We start from the raw sequence: 20,932 nt of genomic DNA, 5'->3' as shown, positions 1-20,932 counted from the left end.
TTTTAATGTTATAGCTGATCGGTCTGCCTCAGTCATCACTATCCTTTTGCAATAGGACTAGCTGAGAGACAGAACAGTGCTAGTAGTACCTTAAAAGTAACTGAAACTAAAACAATAAATTATTGACCATGTCTTAGGAGAGGAAATGGAAAGTGTTGAGTGAGCAAAAGATGCATTCCATCCTGCCTTTACTGGAAGTAGTGAGTAGTGATGTAGTGAGTCATTAAAATTTCAAAGACGGTGGTTCATAAGAACAAGGTCGAACAGCTGACATTGGGGAAAACATATACAGAACAGCAGAGGGTAAAGCGACGTCTCTATTCGGGGTGATTACCAATTCATATGAATGTCACTCAACAACTGTAGGATGACATCAAGTGACCTAAAGAAAGAATGGCAAAACACAGATGAGGTAAAGTACATATCGAGCTTGTTTGAAACAGGCTCTAGGGGTAGGGCTGAAGTTGTGCATAGCTAGATAAAAACCCCTCTATGTGTGTAGCACCATAAGGATTGGACCGTAGAGAACTGGAATAAAATCATCTTTTCTAATAAGACCAGTTTTAAGCTTGGCTGAACACCTGATGATGTAATGGTTAGGTGAATAGCTGGAGACACTACAAACCACAGTATGCTGCACCCACTGTGAAATTTGGTGGAGGATCAGAGATGATCTTGGGTATTTTAGCTGAACTAAATAGGGCAGATTTCTCTATGTGAACAACACACAATTCAAACCACTTACTAGCCTGAAACTTGCTTACTTCTGCTCTGAAAGTGTTTTCCAACTCCTTTTTTCCAGTAGAACAATTTTCCACATCACCACCTGATTAAGACTTGGTCCTGGCCAGCTTAGTTCCCCAATGAAAACCTCTAAATTATAATCAAGAGGAAGGTGGATGGCGACAAGCCATCAAACAAAACCAAGCTGCTTGAATGTTTGTGCCAGGGGTGGCAGAAATCCACTTAACCGCCATATGAAAGACAATATGGTGGAGAGCATGCCAAGATTCTTGACAGCAGTAATTAAACATCTGGAATATTCCACCAAATATTAATCATTTACAGTCTGAACCTCATTTTTTTGTTATTTTGATCAGTTGCTAATAAGTTTTCTGCAAATAAATGTTTTCTTACCCCAGTGTTGTCAGACCTCAGGACCCCACAGGACCACTACAGAGTAGGTATTATTTAGGTGGTGGGTCATTCTCAGCACTGCAGTGACACTGACATGGTGGTGGTGTGTTAGTGTGTGTTGTGCTGGTATGAGTGGATCAGACACAGCAGCGCTGCTGGAGTTTTTAAACACCTCACTGTCACTGCTGGACTGAGAATAGTCCACCAACCAAAAATATCCAACCAACCGCGCCCCGTGGGCAGCATCCTGTGACCACTAATGAAGGTCTAGAAGATGACCAACTCAAACAGCAGCAATAGATGAGCGATCTCTGACTTTACATCTACAAGGTGGACCAACTAGGTGGGAGTGTCTAATAGAGTGGACAGTGAGTGGACTTTAGCGCTGATCCACTCATACCAGCAGAACACACACTAACACACCACCACCATGTCAGTGTCACTGCAGTGCTGAGAATGATCCACCACCTAAATGTGAAATATTAATTTGACAAACGCTATTAGGAATGTCGAGAGATAAAAGCCGATGTGTAACTGAAAAAAATGGCATACATTACAGCGTTTTGTAGCAAAGTTAGGAGTCTTTCTGTTCTTGTTTCAAGTATTTTACCCACTCTTTCTTGCATAATGCTACTAGCTTTAAGACTACTATTTGCGTGTTGTTGAAGTCTAGGACTGGTAGGGCGATTCCAGGAAGCTTCCAGTGATTTAAAGTAGTTTGTGGTACATTTTGAGGGCTGTTTTGGATTATTGTAACGGAAACCAACCATCTTTCAGCTCCAGTTTCTTGTTATTGTTTTTTTTCCCTATTTATTTATGCATTTTCTCCCTTTTTCTCCCGATTTAGCATAGCCAATTAGTCTTTCTCTGTTGGGGATCCTGATTGCATTCGAGGAGGGTATATTTATCTGCTTTTTCCAAAGCGTGCGCAGTCTTTAACCCCTTCTTTTTCGCCCGTGCTTTGGTGGATTCGCACATCAGGCTCATCCATGAGGCTCATCCATTTCTACACAGGTTCCTTGGTCTGCTAACCAGGGTCCTTGCACAGCGTTTGAAGACTCTACCCACATACTCCAGCCTTTTCCGACCCAGCAGACTCTGTGGCCAATTTTGTCTGCTGCAGGCACTGCCAATTGTGCCTGCTAGATGTCACCCAGCTGACTGGTAGCAGAGCCAAGATTCAAACCGTGTTGTTCCGAATCTTAGCGCTAATGTGCTAGTGGAATATCCACCTGGGCACCTTTAGCTGCAGTTTCTTGGCTGTGTCACATTTCCCTTTTTCAGTACTGTTTGTGCTTTCTGTTGTAGTTTCCTTTGCCACTGGCTGCCACATACTTTCTTAACCGCTTATCCAATTAGGGCCGCTGCTGGAGCCTATCCCAGCTTTTCAATGGGAGCAAGGCACAAAGAACACCTTGGACGGGGCGCCAGTCCATCACAGGGGAGACACACATACACACACACATACTTACACCCATTCACCATAGGGAAATTCAGTGTCTCCAATTAACCTGACTGCATGTTTTTGGACTATGGGCAGAAACTGGAGCTCCTGGAGAAAACCCACGCAGACACGGGGAGAACATGCAAACTCCTCACAGAAAAGACCCGGACCACCCCGCCTGGGAATCGAATCCAGGACCTTTTTGCTGTGAGGCGACAGTGCTACCCACCAAGCCACCATGCCTCCTTGCCACATAACATCAAAACTGAAAAGATCCAGCCCCATACTTATACTATACATACACAATGCCTGTCTGTTATTTCTAGCGAGGCATTAAAATTAGTAAAACTCTTAGGTTTGACAATATCCATTGGCTTGTGCTGCATTCGCGAATATGTATTTGGTGAAATTAAAACTTTATCCAACCGTTAGATTAAACTAGTTATGTTTAGGAGTTTGTGTGTGTGGAGTTGTCAGCATCATGCTTAGTATTGTATGTGTGTGTGTTTGGCTTTGTTGACAGTCATGTTTTATTTGTGTATTGTAGATGAGGGGCCATACAAACACTCCAACCCCTCCAGACCACCAGATGGAGCTCTGGCTATCAGAAGACAAAGTATCCCAGGTATCTGCCATGATCTTTTATTTTACATACACACACTAGGCCAGAATAAGGTCATTTTCATACTTGGTTTGAATGCTCAGGACTAAGTCTATACTATGGATTGATTATAGACTAATCTGATTATAAAGGGTGTCAGAACAAACATTTAGGTTTATGACATTTAGCAGATGCTTTTATTCAAAGTGACTTAAAATTGCGACCTTATACAAGTGATTGATATGGCCAAACAGTGGCAATCTGACAGTGGTGGGGCTTGAACTAAGAATCTTCTGATTACTAGTCCTGTCCTTTACCAGTGAAGCCAGGCTCAATTGTTTGCATTATTAAACCAGTGTATTTTTATTCTATGATATTTCATTATCTCTTTTTCTCCCAATCTAGTCCTATTCAATTACCTAGCTGTGTCTCATCTACTGCTGCAGACCCCTACCCTGACTGAGGAGGGCTATACCTAAAACAGTCCCCCTCCAGTATGTAAAGTAGCTGACCGCTTCTTTTCACCTGCATGGTGCAAATTCACACAGGGATCAATCAGCATATGATCATGCACTGATCTCCATTATTCCCCATCTCTGTGCAGGCACACCCTCAGACACAGCCGATCATGTCTGTGTAGGCGGCCACTGAGCTCAAAATCTCAGTGCTGGGCTAGCATGTTTTACGCCACCCGGGCGCTTTATTTATCCACTGATCTCAGTGTCCTGCTATCCGCCGGTCATCTGTCATCATGTGTAAGACTTAAAACAGACAGTTAGGTGAATCATTTAGCCAATCACATTACCTGATTTTTGCTCTCAAAAGAAGATCACATGTACACACAGCATAGCCCATACTCACACTCTTTTGAAGTAAGCCCCAGACCCTAATTTTCAAGCAGGTTGAAAATCGGTACGCTTTATGCCCAGACGTATCTTTGGGTCCAATCTGTCCCAGGTCCAAAAGAAAAATTCTGTGTAAAATGCCCTTAATCACTTCACTGCTGTTATTTATGTATAAATTTGGATGGTGTTAAACAAGAAGAGGTGTGTCTGTATTAACAAGTTCTTTGTACAGCTTGGCCCTACATTGTAAGTACACGTTCAGCACTCTGGAGTATTTAATCTAAATTTATACTTGTTTACGTACATAAAACATGTATCAAGATGACTTTACAATCTCTTGTGTCTCTGCCAGCTAGCCCTGCCAGCGAGCTTTGACTTATTACCACTGTTCCTCTGTTCCAATGTTGTTTGTATAAGTTCAGCAAACATGGCGCCATGACTTTTGACTTTTGAGAGTGTTAAAAATAAAATAATTTAGCAGTTCTGCTGACTGACCTGCAGTTTGCACACATAAGGTCTGGCCTCTATGGAACTTTGTTAGCTGCCTTCTGTTGCTTTGAAATCCTGCATAGTGAAGTGTGAATAGTCTGAGCTCTTTTATAGGAATCCTAATGATGAATCGCTTCAGCCCGCCCACCCTCAGACATAGCCAGTCATGTCTGTGTAGGCATCGGCTGCCTGATAGCAGAGCTGAGATTTAAACTCTGAAGCTTAGGTTCTCAGCAGTGGTGGGACCGAGTGTTATACTGCGGCGTGTTATACACCTATCATCCATAACATTAAAAGCACCTCCTTGTTTCTACACTCACTCTCCATTTTATCAGCTCCACTTACCATAGAGGAGCACTTTGTAGTTCTACAATTACTGTCTGTAGTTTATCTGTTTCTCTGCATGCTTTGTTAGCCCCCTTTTCATGCTGTTCTTCAATGGTCAGGACCCCCACAGGACCACCACAGAGTGGGTATTATTTAGGTGGTGGATCATTCTCAGCACTGCAGTGACACTGACATGGTGGTGGTGTGTGACACAGCAGCACTGCTGGAGTTTTTAAATACCTCACTGTCACTGCTGGACTAAAAATTGTTCACCAACCAAAAATATCCAGCCAACATCGCCCCGTGGGCAGCGTCCTGTGACCACTGATGAAGATCTCAAAGATGACCAACTCAAACAGCAGCAATAGATGAGCGATCATCTCTGACTTCACATCTACAAGGTGGACCAACTAGGTGGGAGTGTCTAATAGAGTGGACAGTGAGTGGACACGGTATTTAAAAACTCCAGCAGTGCTGCTGTGTCTGATCCACTCATACCAGCACAACACACACTAACACACCACCACCATGTCAGTGTCACTGCAGTGCTGAGAATGATCCACCACCTAAATAATACCTGCTCTGTGGTGGTCCTGTGGGGGTCCTGACCATTGAAGAACAGCATGAAAGGGAGCTAACAAAGTATGCAGAGAAACAGATGGACTACAGTCAGTTATTGTAGAACTACAAAGTGCTTCTATATGGTAAGTGGAGCTGATAAAATGGACAGTGTAGAAACAAGGAGGTGGTTTTAGAGTTATGGCTGATCGGTGTAAAATTAAAGCAATTAAGGATTGAGGGCCTTGCTCAAGGGCATATCATGGCAAGTGGCAGTTTGATGACAGTGGGGTTTGAACCAGTGACTTACTGAATTTTGGTCTGGGACCTCAACCAATGAGCTTTCAGGTCTGTCTGAAAACCTAGTGAGCCGCCTTGCTGCCTAAGTTCACACTGCTTGACTTTTGCCCAGATTTTCACTCGGCAACTGGTCGGCGCTAGATTTGCCGGCTTGGGAGCAACTCGGCGTTTGCTCGGTGATCGAAACTCGGCTCTTAATCGCTATGTGTGAACTACCCAACAACTTGATCCGACTGGCTCGCCGAGCGACGGGATCAAGATTTCTAGCATGTCAGATATCTCAATCTGAGTTGCACAACTGGCAATGAGTGCTATGTCTAACAGCCAATGAGAACGCAAGATACAGCGTGAGGAGAAACGCAGGGAAGGAGTGTGGCTGTACAGGGGCTTAATACAGTTTATATCATAATACACCGGCACACACACACACACACACACACACAAGTTTTACAGTATTTCTGACCTGATCGTTCTCTACAAAACACCAACGTTGCATTGCAAAAAATATTTATTAACCTCCTATTGCACTATAGAGCAATCCAAGCAAAATCTACTAAGATTCATTTGTTTTTTCTCTTTATTTTTACATGCACAAACTTTGATTGCTCGCTACTTGTTAACGTGCATTTTCAGACGTGTTATCATTAAACCTTTTGTGTAGTGTGAAACCCCCTATCACAGATCAGTCGTGTAGTGTGAAATATACACCGACTGGAAAGTCTCCCGAGAGACTTAAGTCGTGTAGTGTGAACTGTACAGCGACCCGGCAAATCAGAAAGTCATGTAGTGTGAACTTGGCATAAGGAAGCTCCCTCGTTATTTAGTCAGATTATCGCTTCGAAATAAGGCACCTCAGTAGGCAGGATTTTACCGTATCTAAGAATTTAGACAGCCTTCTTCTCGGGAGCATGTAGGAGGACGTAAAATGCTGCCTATGTAGAGAGCTCACAAGGTTTTCAGACAGACCCAACACCTCCTCTGCATATTTGCAGACTGATGCAGTGACATCTTAACATTATACACAAAGATTTTATACAGAATTATTGCATTAACTATGAGTAAGTAGAACCATTTTCATACTTATTTTTCAAGACAGTTTGTTTACTCTCGCTTTCACAGTCCAGCTGGTGTACCCTGCCTCCCAAGCACAATTCTCATCTGGTATTTTGAATTCATTATTTTTGTTTTAGCAGTTTCCTCAGGAGTAGTTTTATTTTAATTTAAGCAACAGCATGGGTTTTTAAGCAGATGTTGCATGTTGGGGACTGCTAAATACTGTAGTGTGCAATGTGGACTCCTGTGATCCCAAAACGAAGTCACACAAAGTCATCCAGTCCTGCTGTGATGACATTGTGCACTGTAATGCACTGTATTTTGGAAATATTTTCATTTGTATTTATTGACTGTTCAAAGAAAATTGAAGTAGTGGCAGTAAGAATGCTACAAATAAAAAAGATCTTATAGGTAACCTGTGAGGCTTGGCAGGTATGTTTGCAGCTATGTTTGTAATTTTGTCATCTAAGATTTTTTTTTTTTTTCCTAGTAAACATGTAATATAATTGATTTTAGAACAGTCCAAATTTACAAAAAAAGGTGGCAGAAGTATGCAGATTTTTACTTAGGTAAAAGTACCACTACTCTCATAAAATACTTAGTTGTGGCTTGTATATTTTACTCAAGTTAGTTAGTTAGTTAATCCTCTTTGCTCTGGCTGGAGCATAAAGCGCCAACATATCTCCTCCAGCTGTCGCGGTCTTGCGTATCTCATCCCAGTTCTTGCCTTTGCTGCCATCTCCTTCTCCACTGTTCTCCGCCATGTGCCCAACGGCCTGCCTCTCTTCCTCTTCACTGGTGGTGCCTATCTGAGTGCAGCATGTGGATGTCTGGTCTTGCTCATCCGTAGAATGTGACCCAGCCATCTCCAACGTCTCTGCTTCACCTCGTCTACAATGTTGTTGATGCCTGTGCATATGCTTATTTCCTTGTTGGTGATACACTGTTCCCAGTGGATTCTGAGGATTCTACGGAGACATCGTTATTCGAAGCCCCTGAGTCAGCTCTCTATCTTCTTGTCGGTTCTCCAGGTTTCCGAGACATATAGGAGAACTGAGCGGACATTTGTTTTGTAGATTTTCAGTTTGGTGTTCATCTGCAAGACAAATTTTACTCAAGTAGGAGGCATCTCTTATATTTATTACAGAAGTAGGACTGGGGGAAGCTGTAGTGTGTGTACTGTAGTTATTTTTGGAAGTAGAATGCATTGGGCTAAACATTAAAAAGTGCTAGAAAGACTTCAAGGTTTCACATAAAAATATTGTCTGCTGGTGATGCAAAAGACACCTAACTGTATTTATGACCTAAGTAAAAAATGTACCTATGTGCATAATATCACTTACTTCAATCAAATTTAACAGTAAATTCAAATATGACATGAGCTCCTGTTTCTTTGGGGTGGATAAAATGCATTGTATTCGCCATCTTTGTCTACCCAGCTACTTCAAATAATTCCTTCAGATAAGGCCCTGGATGAGTTTTATTTCAGAAGCGCCCCTCGAATTGGAAACTCGACTCGACACTGTCGCTTTCTTGGGATTCCATTGTTTCATCTGTCTGTCTTTCTTCTGTTTCCGCCTGATCGCTGCTGATGCCTGTAAGCCCTGAAAGCAGCCAATCACAGCTTTACCCCCCCCCCCTCGTTTCACATCCACTAACATTCCAATTTGTGCTTCTGTAGGTGCCTGACTAAAATAGATTAAAATTAATAGAGAGATAGACAGACAGACAGACAGGTGGGTAGGTAGGTAGGTAGGTAGGTAGGTAGATAGATAGATAGACAGACAGACAGACAGATAAATAGATAGACAGACAGAAAGAGACAGACAGACAGACAGACAGATAGCTAGACACAGATTGATAGACAGACAGACAGACAGATAGATAGATAGGCAGATTGACAGATAGATAGATACATAGACAGATAGACAGACAGACAGACAGACAGACAGAAAGACAGACAGATAGGTAGAAAGATAGAAAGGCAGATATACAGATTGATTGACAGATAGACACAGACAGACAGACAGACAGACAGACAGATAGGTACATAGACAGATAGATAGATAAACAAACAGATAAAGGACAGAGAGACAAATAGAAAGACAGACAGACAGATTGATGGATGGATGGATGGATGGATAGATAGATAGATAGATAGATAGATAGATAGATAGATAGATAGATAGATAGATAGATAGATAGACAGACAGACGGGTGGGTAGGTAGGTAGGTAGGTAGGTAGGTAGGTAGGTAGGTAGGTAGGTAGGTAGGTAGATAGATAGATAGATAGATAGATAGATAGATAGATAGATAGATAGATATACAGATTGATTGACAGACAGACAGACAGACAGACAGATAAATAGATAGACAGACAGAAAGAGACAGACAGACAGACAGATAGCTAGACAGACAGATAGCTAGACACAGATTGATAGACAGACAGACAGACAGACAGATAGATAGATAGATAGGCAGATTGACAGATAGATAGATACATAGACAGACAGACAGAAAGACAGACAGACAGATAGGTAGAAAGATAGAAAGGCAGATATACAGATTGATTGACAGATAGACACAGACAGACAGACAGACAGACAGATAGGTACATAGACAGATAGATAGATAAACAAACAGATAAAGGACAGAGAGACAAATAGAAAGACAGACAGACAGATGGATAGATAGATAGATAGATAGATAGATAGATAGATAGATAGATAGATAGATAGATAGTAAGACAGACAGACAGACAGATAGAAAGTCAGATGGATAGATAGATAGATAGATAGATAGACAGACAGACAGACAGACAGACAGATCGGGTCATGGTGGGCACAGTTTGGGCAAAAGGCAGGAAACACCCTGAACAGGTCACCAGTCCATCACAGGGCAAGCACACACACTCACACCTAGGGGCAATTTTTTTTATCTCCCATTATCCTGACTTCATGTTTTTGGACTGTGGGAGGAAACCAGAGCACCCAGAGGAAATCCACATTGACACAGGGAGAACATGCAAACTCCACACAGAAAGGACCTGGACCGCTCTAGCTGGGGATAGAACCCAGGACCTTCTTGCTGTGAGACGACAGTGCTACTTACCAAACTACATTTGACCTTTTCCAGTAGAATAACCTCATTATTATAATCTGATCTAGCACACCGTATCTTGTTTTCAAATGAACTATTATATTAGAGCATTTAAATATGATCAAAATCTCACTCCAGGCTTTGTATACCCAGTGTTCACTGATGACTGACAGATCTGCTGTCAACGTGTTGATAAACTTCTCCAAGCTTCATGACAGGCCAATCGAGCATTCACCTTTCCACATCATTGCTTGGAACAAATTACCAGCATCTGTTTCTAGAACCCACACACCAACCCCCCGCCATCCAGCATTTCTGTTTGTGGAAAATGAGACGTGCTTCTTTTGAAGCGGCACATGGTGGAAAACTGTCTCCAAGGGTGTGAAAATGAAATTCATAAATAATCTCTCAGTATAGATTGCTGAATGTATTAAATTCATCTTCAGATGTGTTTAGCTTGCAGCATCTTGCATATGGGATTCACAGTTGTAGTGACTGCTGGGCAAGTTTTTCTTTTCCATCCAAAATCTCAAATCTCAAAAGACGTTTTGGCACCAAGGATACCAAGCGAAGAAGTGTTTTAGATGTCATTTTGTCTCATTCTATCTGCAAACACGTTTAAAGTTGTGCAACAGTACTGGATTGTTGTTCCGTCTCAAAGTTCTCCACACATTCTCTATTGGGGACAGGTCAGGGGCACAGGCACCACCCCATACCATGACAGACCCTGGCTTTTGGACTTTTTTTTTTGCACAGTAGAATCAGAATCAGAACCACTTTATTTCGCCAGGTATGTTACACATACGAGAAATTTGCTTTGGTGATACACACAATAATGCACACAATAGTCCACATAGTAGTACACACAATACACATAATACTACAGATAATTACACATGTATGACATGTAACATAGAACATATTTAACAGACCCGACAGCACACAGACTGTTAACCAGTATTTACCAACATTTGCCCAAGAGAACAACTTTGGTTAAAAAGTGTTACAGCTCTGGGGAAAAAGCTGTTAGCGTGTCTTGATGTGTTTGTTTTTATTGTCCTGAGTCTTCTGCCAGATGGAAGAGTTTGAAAAAGGTGATGTCCAGGATGAGAGGGGTCTGCTGTAATTTTGCCGGCACGCTTCAGCACTCTGCTGTTGTAGATGTCCTGAGGCGTTGGCAGACTACATCCAATGATCCTCTCCGCTGTCTTGATTATACGCTGGAGTTTGGCTCGTTCATGTGATGTTGAGGAACCAAACCAAATGGTGATGGATGATTTAAGGATGGACTGCTATTATTGCTGTGTAGAACTGGATCAGCAGACTCTGTAGCAGGTTGAATTTCTTCAGCTGTCTCAGGAAGAACATTCTCTGCTGAGCCCTCTTGGCGATGGAGAGTGTGTTCTTTTCCCACTTTAGGTCCCTGGATAAGGTGGTGCCCAGGAACTTAAGTGACTCCACCACTAAGACCATAGAGCCATTAATTGTGAGGGGGTGTAAGGAGGGCGCGTTGCGCCTGAAATCCACCACCATCTCTACAGGCTTTTGCGTGTTGATCAGCAGGTGGTTGTCGCTGCACCAGGAGACCAACTGCTCGACTTCCTTTCTGTAGGCAGACTCGTCACCATCGGTTATGAGGCCCACCACAGTGGTGTCATCAGCAAACTTAAGGATCTTTACAGCTGGTTCCTTAGAAACACAGTCATTGGTATAGAGACTGAAGAGAAGGGGTGAAAGCACACAGCCTTGTGGTACACCAGTACTTAGGTTCCGCTGGTCTGAAATGTGTTTTCCTAGCCATATCTGCTGTGTCCTATTTGTCAGAAAGTCCATGATCCACCGGCAGATGGCATCTGGCACAGACAGTTGGGACAGTTTGACCTGCAGCAGCTCTGGCACTATGGTATTAAAAACTCGAGCGTAGGTCCAGTAAAGTTTTAAGTGGCATCTGTAAGTTTACATTTGACATTTTTGGCATTTAGCGGACACTTTTATCCAAAGCGACTTGCAATAATGTGACATTACACTGTCTAAGCAATTGAGGGTTAAGGGCCTTGCTTAAGGGCCCAACAGTGGCAACCTCTCAGTGGTGGGGCTTGAACCAGCGATCTTTCGATTACTAGTCCAGTACCTTAACCACTAGGCTACAACTGCCCTGTGTAAGTGTAACTCTGTATTGTGTTTTTAAATAAACACCTGTAAACATTTTATTTGGAATTACTTTTACATCTACACCGACAAGGCATAACATTATGACCACTGACAGGTGACGTGAATAACACTGATTATCTCTTTATCACGGCACCTGTTAGTGGGATATATTAGACAGCAAGTGAACATTTTATCCTCAAAGTTGATGTGTTAGAAGAAGGAAAAATGATCAAGCGTAAGGATTTGAGCGAGTTTGACAAGGGCCAAATTGTGATGGCTAGACGACTGGGTTAGAGCATCTCCAAAACTGCAGCCCTTGTGGGGTGTTCCCAGTCTGCAATGGTCAGTATGTATCAAAAGTGGTCCAAGGAAGGAACAGTGGTAAACCGGCGACAGGGTCATGGGCGGCCAAGGCTCATTGATGCACGTGGGAAGCGAAGGCTGGCCTGTGTGGTCTGATCCAACAGATGAGCTACTGCAGCTGAAATTGCTGAAGAAGTTAATGCTGGTTCTGATAGAAAGGTGTCAGAATACACAGTGCATCACAGTTTGTTGCCTATGGGGCTGCATAGCCACAGACCAGTCAGTTAGGAAGGTGATCATAATGTTATGCCTGATTGGTGTATATATATTAATTATATAATTAATTATGCAATTAAAAATGTACATCAGTTTAAAATATGGCAGCTTGTAACAACCAATTCAAGATACTGTAGGATTCTGGAGTGTGTCTGTTGGAGTTTGTGCACATTCATTTAAAATAGCATTTGTGGGGTCAGACCCTGATGTTGTATGAAAAGGCCTTCAATGAATGTTCCAATTAATCCCAAAGATGTTCAGTGGGGTTGAGGTCTGGGCTTTGTGCAAACCACTGGTGTTTTGTCACACCAAACTTCAAACTATGGATGACCTGACTTTGATTTTTGATTTTAAATGATTAGTTTTAGCAACAGCTGTGGCTGAAACTAAAATCTGAACTGTATTATAATTAGGAGGGATTACTACATACTAGTGCTGTAACAACCAATCCCCAAATAATTGTATTTCTCCAGATAAAGATTTAAGCAGCTATTTACCTTACCTAAACAAATCCCCTAATATTCCAGTTCTTAAAGTGTTATATTTCTGTTTCCCAATATACCCTTATATGTACTAAACGGCAACCAGAAGTAAACTAATTTTTCCACTTATGAATCAAATAATTCATTTTTATGTGAACAGCTTGCATTAAACATAAATTAGCTGGTTCTGTAAGTGCAGAATGGCTCCTGCAGGGAAGAGAGGAACGCTAGGGCTCTAATGCTATTGCTTTATTTCTCTGATGACTTGTAATGCATTCAGCAAGTGTAGCCGTGCTAAATTTTTTAACACGCTGGATTAAAATGATGTGGTGAGAACATCAGGGCTTCATGTGCCATTTGTTGGAGGAAGGAAAAGGAAAGGAAGTGGACGCGAGCTGAAGACAGAGCAGCCTCTTAAACCTGGAGTTGTTTCTTCCGACTGTGATAAATCCTCAGAAAATCCTGGAGCTGGTGGATCAAGGGTGTTGAACTCTTTCCTCCTGAATGGCAGCACATAATAGCAAAACAACAGCGTCTTAAAATGTCTTTTTTAACAAGATTAATAGCACAATTAATAGCACAAAAAAGGTTTCAACTATCTCTTTTATGAATATATAACTATTAATATACTGTACATTCATACTTGTATTCAACATTTGATCATTTAGCCAGGCGGCACGGTGGCTAAGTGGGTAGCACTGTCGCCTCACAGCAAGAAGGTCCTGGGTCCATGACGTTAAAAACCTAATAAACAATAAACAAACATAATCATTCGGCCTTGTCAGTTCTATCAATAATCTACTTGCAGTGACAAATCAAAATTTGTTTATTGCAATTTTCAATAATAAAAATGCTGTGAAGTGTAGAAATGCTAATAAATGTCATAGCATATGGATTGCCTTCCCGTAATGTGTCCACATTTTTAAGAACATTTGACACGGTCATAGGTAACAGTAAGTGAATTTGCAATAAACAGCTTCCACCAACTAGTGAACACATTAGAACCCACATTTTTTGACACATTTTTTCTATATTTATTTAGTCTGTTATATACACTAATGTGTATCCACAATTCACATTTCCACTGTGTGATGGTCCATCCCAGATTCCTACGAGCCCAGAGACCTAGATGCCACATCTGGACATGCTTCTTTTTTGCACAGTAAAGTGGCATTTGTAAATGTAACTCTGTACTGTTTTCAAATAAACACCTGTAAACATAGACACTTTTGATTAACCTGTTATGAATAACAGTAAGTACATTTGCAGTAAACAGCTGCCACCAACTATTGGACACATTAGAACCCACATTTTTTGACACAATTTTTTTATATTTATTTATTTTGTTATATACACTAATGAACCTTATTAATTAGGACCACCTGCCTGATATTGTGTCAAAACTGCTCTGACTCACCAAGACAAGAATCCTGTGGTATCCACAACTCACATTTCCAATGTGTGATGGTCCATCCCAGATGCCTACGAGCCCAGAGAACTAGATCCCACCTCTGGACATGGTTAATATAAGGCTTATTTTTTGCACAGTAAAGTTTTAAGTGGCATTTGTGCATGTAACTCCGTATTGTTTTCAAATAAACACATGTAAACAGACACTTTTGATGAACCTGTTGTAAATAACAGTAAGTGAATTTGCAATAAGCAGCTGCCACCAACTAGTGGACACTAAACCCAACAGACATTTATTTATTTATTTATTTTATTTTGTTATGTACACTAATTAGCCAAAACATTAGGACCTGATATTTGCCTGATATGCTGTCAAAACTGCTCTGAGCCAAGACAAGACAAGACTTCTGTGGTGTCCACAATTCTCATTTCCACTGTGTGATGGTCCATCCCAGATGCCTGTGTGCTCAGAGAACTAGATGCTGCCTCTGGGCGTTGTTAATATATGGCTTCTTTTTTGCACAGTAAAGTTTTAGGTGGCATTTGTAAACGTAGCTCTGTATTTTGTTTATTTTTGTTTATTTTTATTTTATTTAGATTTATTTTATCAATGAGTCTTGACCACTTAACAACGTCAAAGCAGTTTTGGGCTTGTTCCTTTTCAGACCACTGTTGGATAGGTACTCACCATGGCTGCCTGTGAGCACCTCTTGCTGTTTTAAAAATACTTTAACCCAGTCGTCTGGCCATAATGATCTGGCCCTTATCAAAGTCAATCAGTCATATCTGCTGCATTCAACATGTGAACTACAAGTAATGTGCATCATGTGATATATGCCTAACTGTGATGAAGGATTATAAGCATTGCCATGCACATTTTAGTGGGTGTCCGTTTAAGGGTGTTTTGCTCAATAGTGTGTATAATTCTCAATGGTTTTTTTTTTTATAAATCAAATTGTGTTACATATTTTGTCATGTGTAAAATTTGATCTTGTTTACGGTCCTATGCAACATGTTTAAAACCCTTTGGTACAAGAATAAAAACACAGAATGTCACACCAGTGGCTGTGTTTAGCTTATGCCAAGTTCACACTACACGACTTTCTGATTTGCCGGGTCGCTGTACAGTTCATACTACACGACTGGATCTATTGTAATCGGGAGTCTTTCAGTCGGTGTATATTTCACACTACATGACTGATCGGTGATAGGGGGTTTCACACTACATGATTTATCACCAACTGGAATCGCAGGCGAGCTTCTCTGATCTCCCAAAGTACATTTTTTTTTTTTTTTTTTTTGGGAACACACGTGAGAAGTGACGAGGGGTTTAATGATACCACGTCCAAAAATGCACGTCAACAAGTAGCGAGTGATCAAAGTGTTTGTGCGCTGATGTGCAGCGTAAAATCAAGGAGGAAAAATAAATGAATCTGAGTGGATTTGGCAACACGAACAGTATGGATTGTTCTATAGTAAGTTGGAGGTTAATTAATATTTTTACAATGCAGTGTTGGTGTTATGTTTTGTAGAGAACGATCAAGTCAGAAATACTGTAAAACGTGTGTGTGTGCCGGTGTATTCTGATATAAACTATATTATCCCCGTCCCCCCTGTTTTCCCTCACACCGTATCTTGCATTCTCATTGGCTGTTCGACATAGCACTCACTGCCAGTTGTGCAACTCAGATCAGATATCTGACATGCTAGAAATCTCGATTCGGTCGGCGCTCGGCGAGCCGCTCGGATCGAGTTGTTGAGTAGTTCACACATAGCGACTGAGAGCCGAGTTGCTCCCGAGCCGGCAAATCTAGCGCCAACCAGTCACCAAGTGAAAATCAGGGCAAAAATCGTGTAGTGTGAACTAGGCATAAGCTGCAATTTATTTTCATTTGTTTGAATTATTATATTATTGTCTCAGACACTTGTAATGATTCATGATCCCATTTCTGTGCCATGTGTTTCATTGGAATATGAGAAAAAGCAATTGATTGCAAATGAAAGTTGGAAACAAGGCAGATCCCAGTTTAGGACTTTCAGTGTGTCCAGATTAAAGCAATAAACCAGCAGTGACCACAATAAATTCTAACTAGTCTTTGTCAGGAGGGCAGAGTTTAACTGGTTAGGTGTATGATTTGATTTTGATTTTGTGTTAAAAAGTGTAAAATCCATTTTAGTCCCACAAAGCATTGTTTCCCATAGACTTACATTATAGTATTTATTGGCAGCATGGTGATTTTTGCATTGACAAGTCATCCACTGATTTAATGATGTAGAAAAGGCATATCTTTAAGCAGTATAGCCCATTTTAAGCTGGAACTTGGTTCTGCTTATCACAGGGATCACTTACAGCATAGCTTGTGAAGGGGTTTTATTTTACAGCCTGTAAAAGTATTGAAGTATTATTACATATTCATACATATTCATTCCGGCCTCTGTATAGCCCTTGATTAATCCAGCCTCTATTAAAATAAATGGATGCTAATGCTAACCCCCCTCTCCAGTTGGAATAACATCTCTGTTCTCTATAGCGCTTATTCAGCCCTATAGAAAAAGAAATCACCTCTTCATGCATGCATGAATTCCTCGGCCTCTGAGCTACACTCTGTCTTCCTGTCAACAATCCTGTAGGACACTGGTGTATAAATGCCACGTTAGCACTGAGTAGGTCAGAAAGAGAGTGCGGAAGGGGATGTAGCAGAAAAGAATGCTGTTAAGACCGGGAGGCGTAAGAGATGGCTTTCTAAATGATTTAGCATTTTCAAAGCACCTTGATATAACCTGACAACACATCGCCGTGCAGCTTCTCAAGCAGAGCCGTTGAGGTGCTATAGGTGTGATGTGATTTATTAAGTAAGGACATTAAAATGGTTCCTAATTCCCTGATGCAGTAAGCCAGCATTTAGCTATCAGACGCAGCAGACGACGGTTGCTAACCGTTATTGGTTGGTCTAATGTGTCCTGAATTGTTGGTGGATTTAAGACCTTGTCTGTATCGAGTAAACATGATAAATAAGGATAAATACATGGCTGGACGCATATTGCAATTTTTCCTGCGGTTCCAAGTAGGGCTGCCGCGATTGGTTGACCTAGTCGATGACGTTGAAGCTAAAAATGCGTCGACGACAATATTTTAAGTCGATGCGTCGTTTTTAAAACTATGTTTATAAATGATCCTTTTTAATTTCTACAACGTTTCTATTTATATAAGCGTTCATATGATTTCCTCAGCATTACTTGCAGCGTGCATGACCTACGTCGTATTTGGTCCAGTCACTGGTTGCCGGCATTAAGCACAGTCTTAAAAATGCTGTCAAACTGGAGATCCTCTGATCATCTTTGCTAAATGTTTGTGAATGTTTGGAATCGCATCATTATTTGTTTTTTTTCACCTCATTACTAGCCCTAAATTGCCCCTGTCCGAACTTTTTTTGGAATGTGTTGCAGTCCTGAAATGCAGGAATGCAGGTTTATTAACAAATGAAATGAAGTTGAGCAGATAAAACATGAAATATCTCAGGTTCAAACTGTCTGCAATCAAATAAACGTTAAAGTAAAGTTAATGAACACTGCATTTTTATTTTATTTGCATTTCCTATACTGTCCCAACTTTTTCTGATTTGGGGTTGTAGTGTTTTTTTCCTCCCAAGGTCATGGTTCTGATTTAAAGTGTGAAACGGTGAGAATTAGTTTCTGTCCACCATGACAGCATAGAAACTGTTTTCTTTGTTGACACTGCTTTAAAAATATCAGCATCAAACTGGGTCAAAGTTCAATAACATTGAACTTTTAGCTCAGCGGTGAGCAGTAAAAACTGAGCGACCAAGCAGTAAATCTGCACAGTTCATAATACTCAAGGTAGCACAGCGGCGAGATTTAAATGAAGTGTTGTAGGATGATTATAAGAACAAAATCTCCAACTAGATATTCAGCCTAAAGAATAAATAATAAGAAGAGCTCACAAAGTTACTTGCAGAAGACTTTTTTAAAGTCATTGCTAATTCTTATCTTCCAGCTCCCATCCACTAGTAATAAAAGACAAAGGGCTGATCTTCCAGCACTACCCCCTTTGAACTGCTCCTCATGCAGCATGTATTAATTAGCTCTGAGCTACCTCTAATTGGACAGTGTTGCTAAGATGATCAAGGTGACAGTCAGTGCTACAGGGCTTTTTCACAGCTTTCCGCTAAAAATAGGCCTTTCAGTAGCCATTGGACTCTGTATTTAAAGGCACGGAGTCTAGAAATTGTATATTTATTGACTCTGACATCTATGCCTTCATAATGAACTAATTATGAACCATGAAGATTAATGAAACCTCGCTCAAGCACTCTCATGTATTACGAGAACACTTAAGCAAATTAACCGCTGAGACTTCCACATAGTTTTATATGCATGCTGACCAAGCTTGGATGATCCATCTGGGGTGACCTGATTAATCATACGTGATCATCTCCAAACCCAGTTCCAAAATATGTTGGGACAGGATCATTTGCAAATTATTTCATATTTAACCTTATTGTTCATTTTGTATACACTACTTTTCAATAGGAGACAGTTCTGGACTGCAGGCAGGCCAGTCTAGCACTTGCACCTTTTTAACACGAAGTCACACTGTTATAACAGGTGCAGAATGTGGCTTGGCTTTGTCATGTTGTTACAAACAGAGGCATCCCTAAATAAAGACAGCATATGGAGTTCCAAAATGTGCACGGTCAGCATTAAGACATCAGCGTCTTTGCAGGTTACCCATGCTACTGGCACTAACACACCTTCATACCTAGAGAGACACTGGTCACTGGCATTAAATTAGGAATCAGCACCTACTTATTTATTTATTTATTTATTTATTAGGATTTTAATGTCATGTTTTACACTTTGGTTACATTCATGACAGAAACGGTAGTTACTCATTACACAAGATTCATCAGTTCACAAGATTAATGTCAAACACAGTCATGAACAATTTAGTATTTCCAGTTCACTTCACTTGCATGTCTTTGGACTGTGGGAGGAAACCGGAGCTCCCAGAGGAAACCCACGCAGACACGGGGAGAACATGCAAACTCCACATAGAAAGGACCTGGACCGCCCCACCTGGGGATCTAACCCAGGACCTTCTTGCTGTGTGGCGACAGTGCTACCCACACTACCACACCTATTTACAAAAAGCACGCTGAATAGCTAAAACCTTGGATATATTTGTGCTGTTTTTGGGGTTTTTTCCCTCCCTTTTTCTCTCAATTTTTAGCGCATCCAATTTTTACCCAAATGTGTTATGCTTCTTCTCTCCTGGTGCTGACCCCCGCCCAGCCGGATGGCAGAGCTGAGATTCGATATGATGTATTCAAAATCCCAGCTCTGATGTGCTAGTGTATTTTACCGCTGCGCCACCTGAGCGACATTTGTGCTGTTTTTATTTAAATACCCACTTACTGTTATTTAAATTTTATCTATTGTCCCAATTTTTTCGAAACTCTAATTGTACTTTATTAAAAGTAAATAATTTCCACAAAAAGCAATATCTACTAATACTGCTGGCTTCCTGTGCCCTGTAATGGATTGGTGCTTTGACCAGGTAATTCTTAATTTGTGCACAGTGTTTTCTGGGGGAACCGGACCTGCTGTGACCCTGACCAGGATCGAAGCAGTTGATGAATATAAAGGATTTTTTTAGGAGTCAAGTCATTATGCATTAACATTTTTGGCATTCAGCAGATGCCTTTATCCAGATCGACTTGCATTATAGTTTCAGTATATAGTCTAAGCAATTGAGGGTTAAGAGGTCATAATTGCATCAGTTATGAGGTCCCCATCCGGCTCCCTAACCCTGTATGAACAACAGCCAAACGTTGTTCACATAGGCGCCCAGCCCAGCCGTATGGCAGAGCTGACGTTCAATACAATGTATTTGAAATCCCAGCTCTGGTGTGCTAGTGTATTTTACTGCTGCGCCACCTGAGCGGCATTTGTGCTGTTTTTAATGAAATACGCTTACTATTATTTGAATTTTACCTACTGTCCCAAATTTTTTTAAACTCTGGTTGTACTTTAATAAAAGTAAATAATTTACACAAAAGCAATATTTACTAATACTGCTGGCTTCCTGTGCCCTGTAATGGATTGCCACTATGACCAGGGAATTCCTGACTTGTATACAGTGTTTCCTGGTGGAACCGAACCTGCTGTGACCCTGACCAGGATCGAAGCAGTTGATAAATATGAAGTAATAGGATTTTTTTAGGAGTCAAGTCATTATACATTTATATTTTCAGCATTTAGCAGGCGCCTTTATCCAAAGCGACTTACATTACAGTTACACTATACAGTCTGAGCAATTGAGGGTTAAGGGTCTTGCTCAGGGACCTAGTAGCAGCAAACTGGCAGGAGTGGGGCTTTAACCAGCAACCTTCTGATTACTAGTCTAGTACCTTAACCACTAGGCTATGGCCTGCCC

At 41.1% G+C, this 20,932-nt stretch overlaps 1 protein-coding gene across 2 annotated transcripts in view; it reads left to right on the top strand.

The window, feature by feature from the left end:
* grip1 (glutamate receptor interacting protein 1) overlaps positions 1–20,932 on the top strand; it is a 371,696-nt gene that overhangs the window by 192,694 nt on the left and 158,070 nt on the right. For both annotated transcript variants that reach the window (XM_063006172.1, XM_063006163.1), the window contains exon 2: positions 3,129–3,206. In XM_063006172.1, the coding sequence (XP_062862242.1) occupies positions 3,129–3,206 (78 nt within the window). The remainder of the gene's footprint in view (positions 1–3,128; positions 3,207–20,932) is intronic.

This window comes from Trichomycterus rosablanca, chromosome 1 (assembly GCF_030014385.1).
Source record: "Trichomycterus rosablanca isolate fTriRos1 chromosome 1, fTriRos1.hap1, whole genome shotgun sequence".
NCBI lineage: Eukaryota > Metazoa > Chordata > Actinopteri > Siluriformes > Trichomycteridae > Trichomycterus > Trichomycterus rosablanca.
Note: the sequence above shows the minus strand (reverse complement) of the source record. Positions and strands in the feature narration are given on the sequence as shown.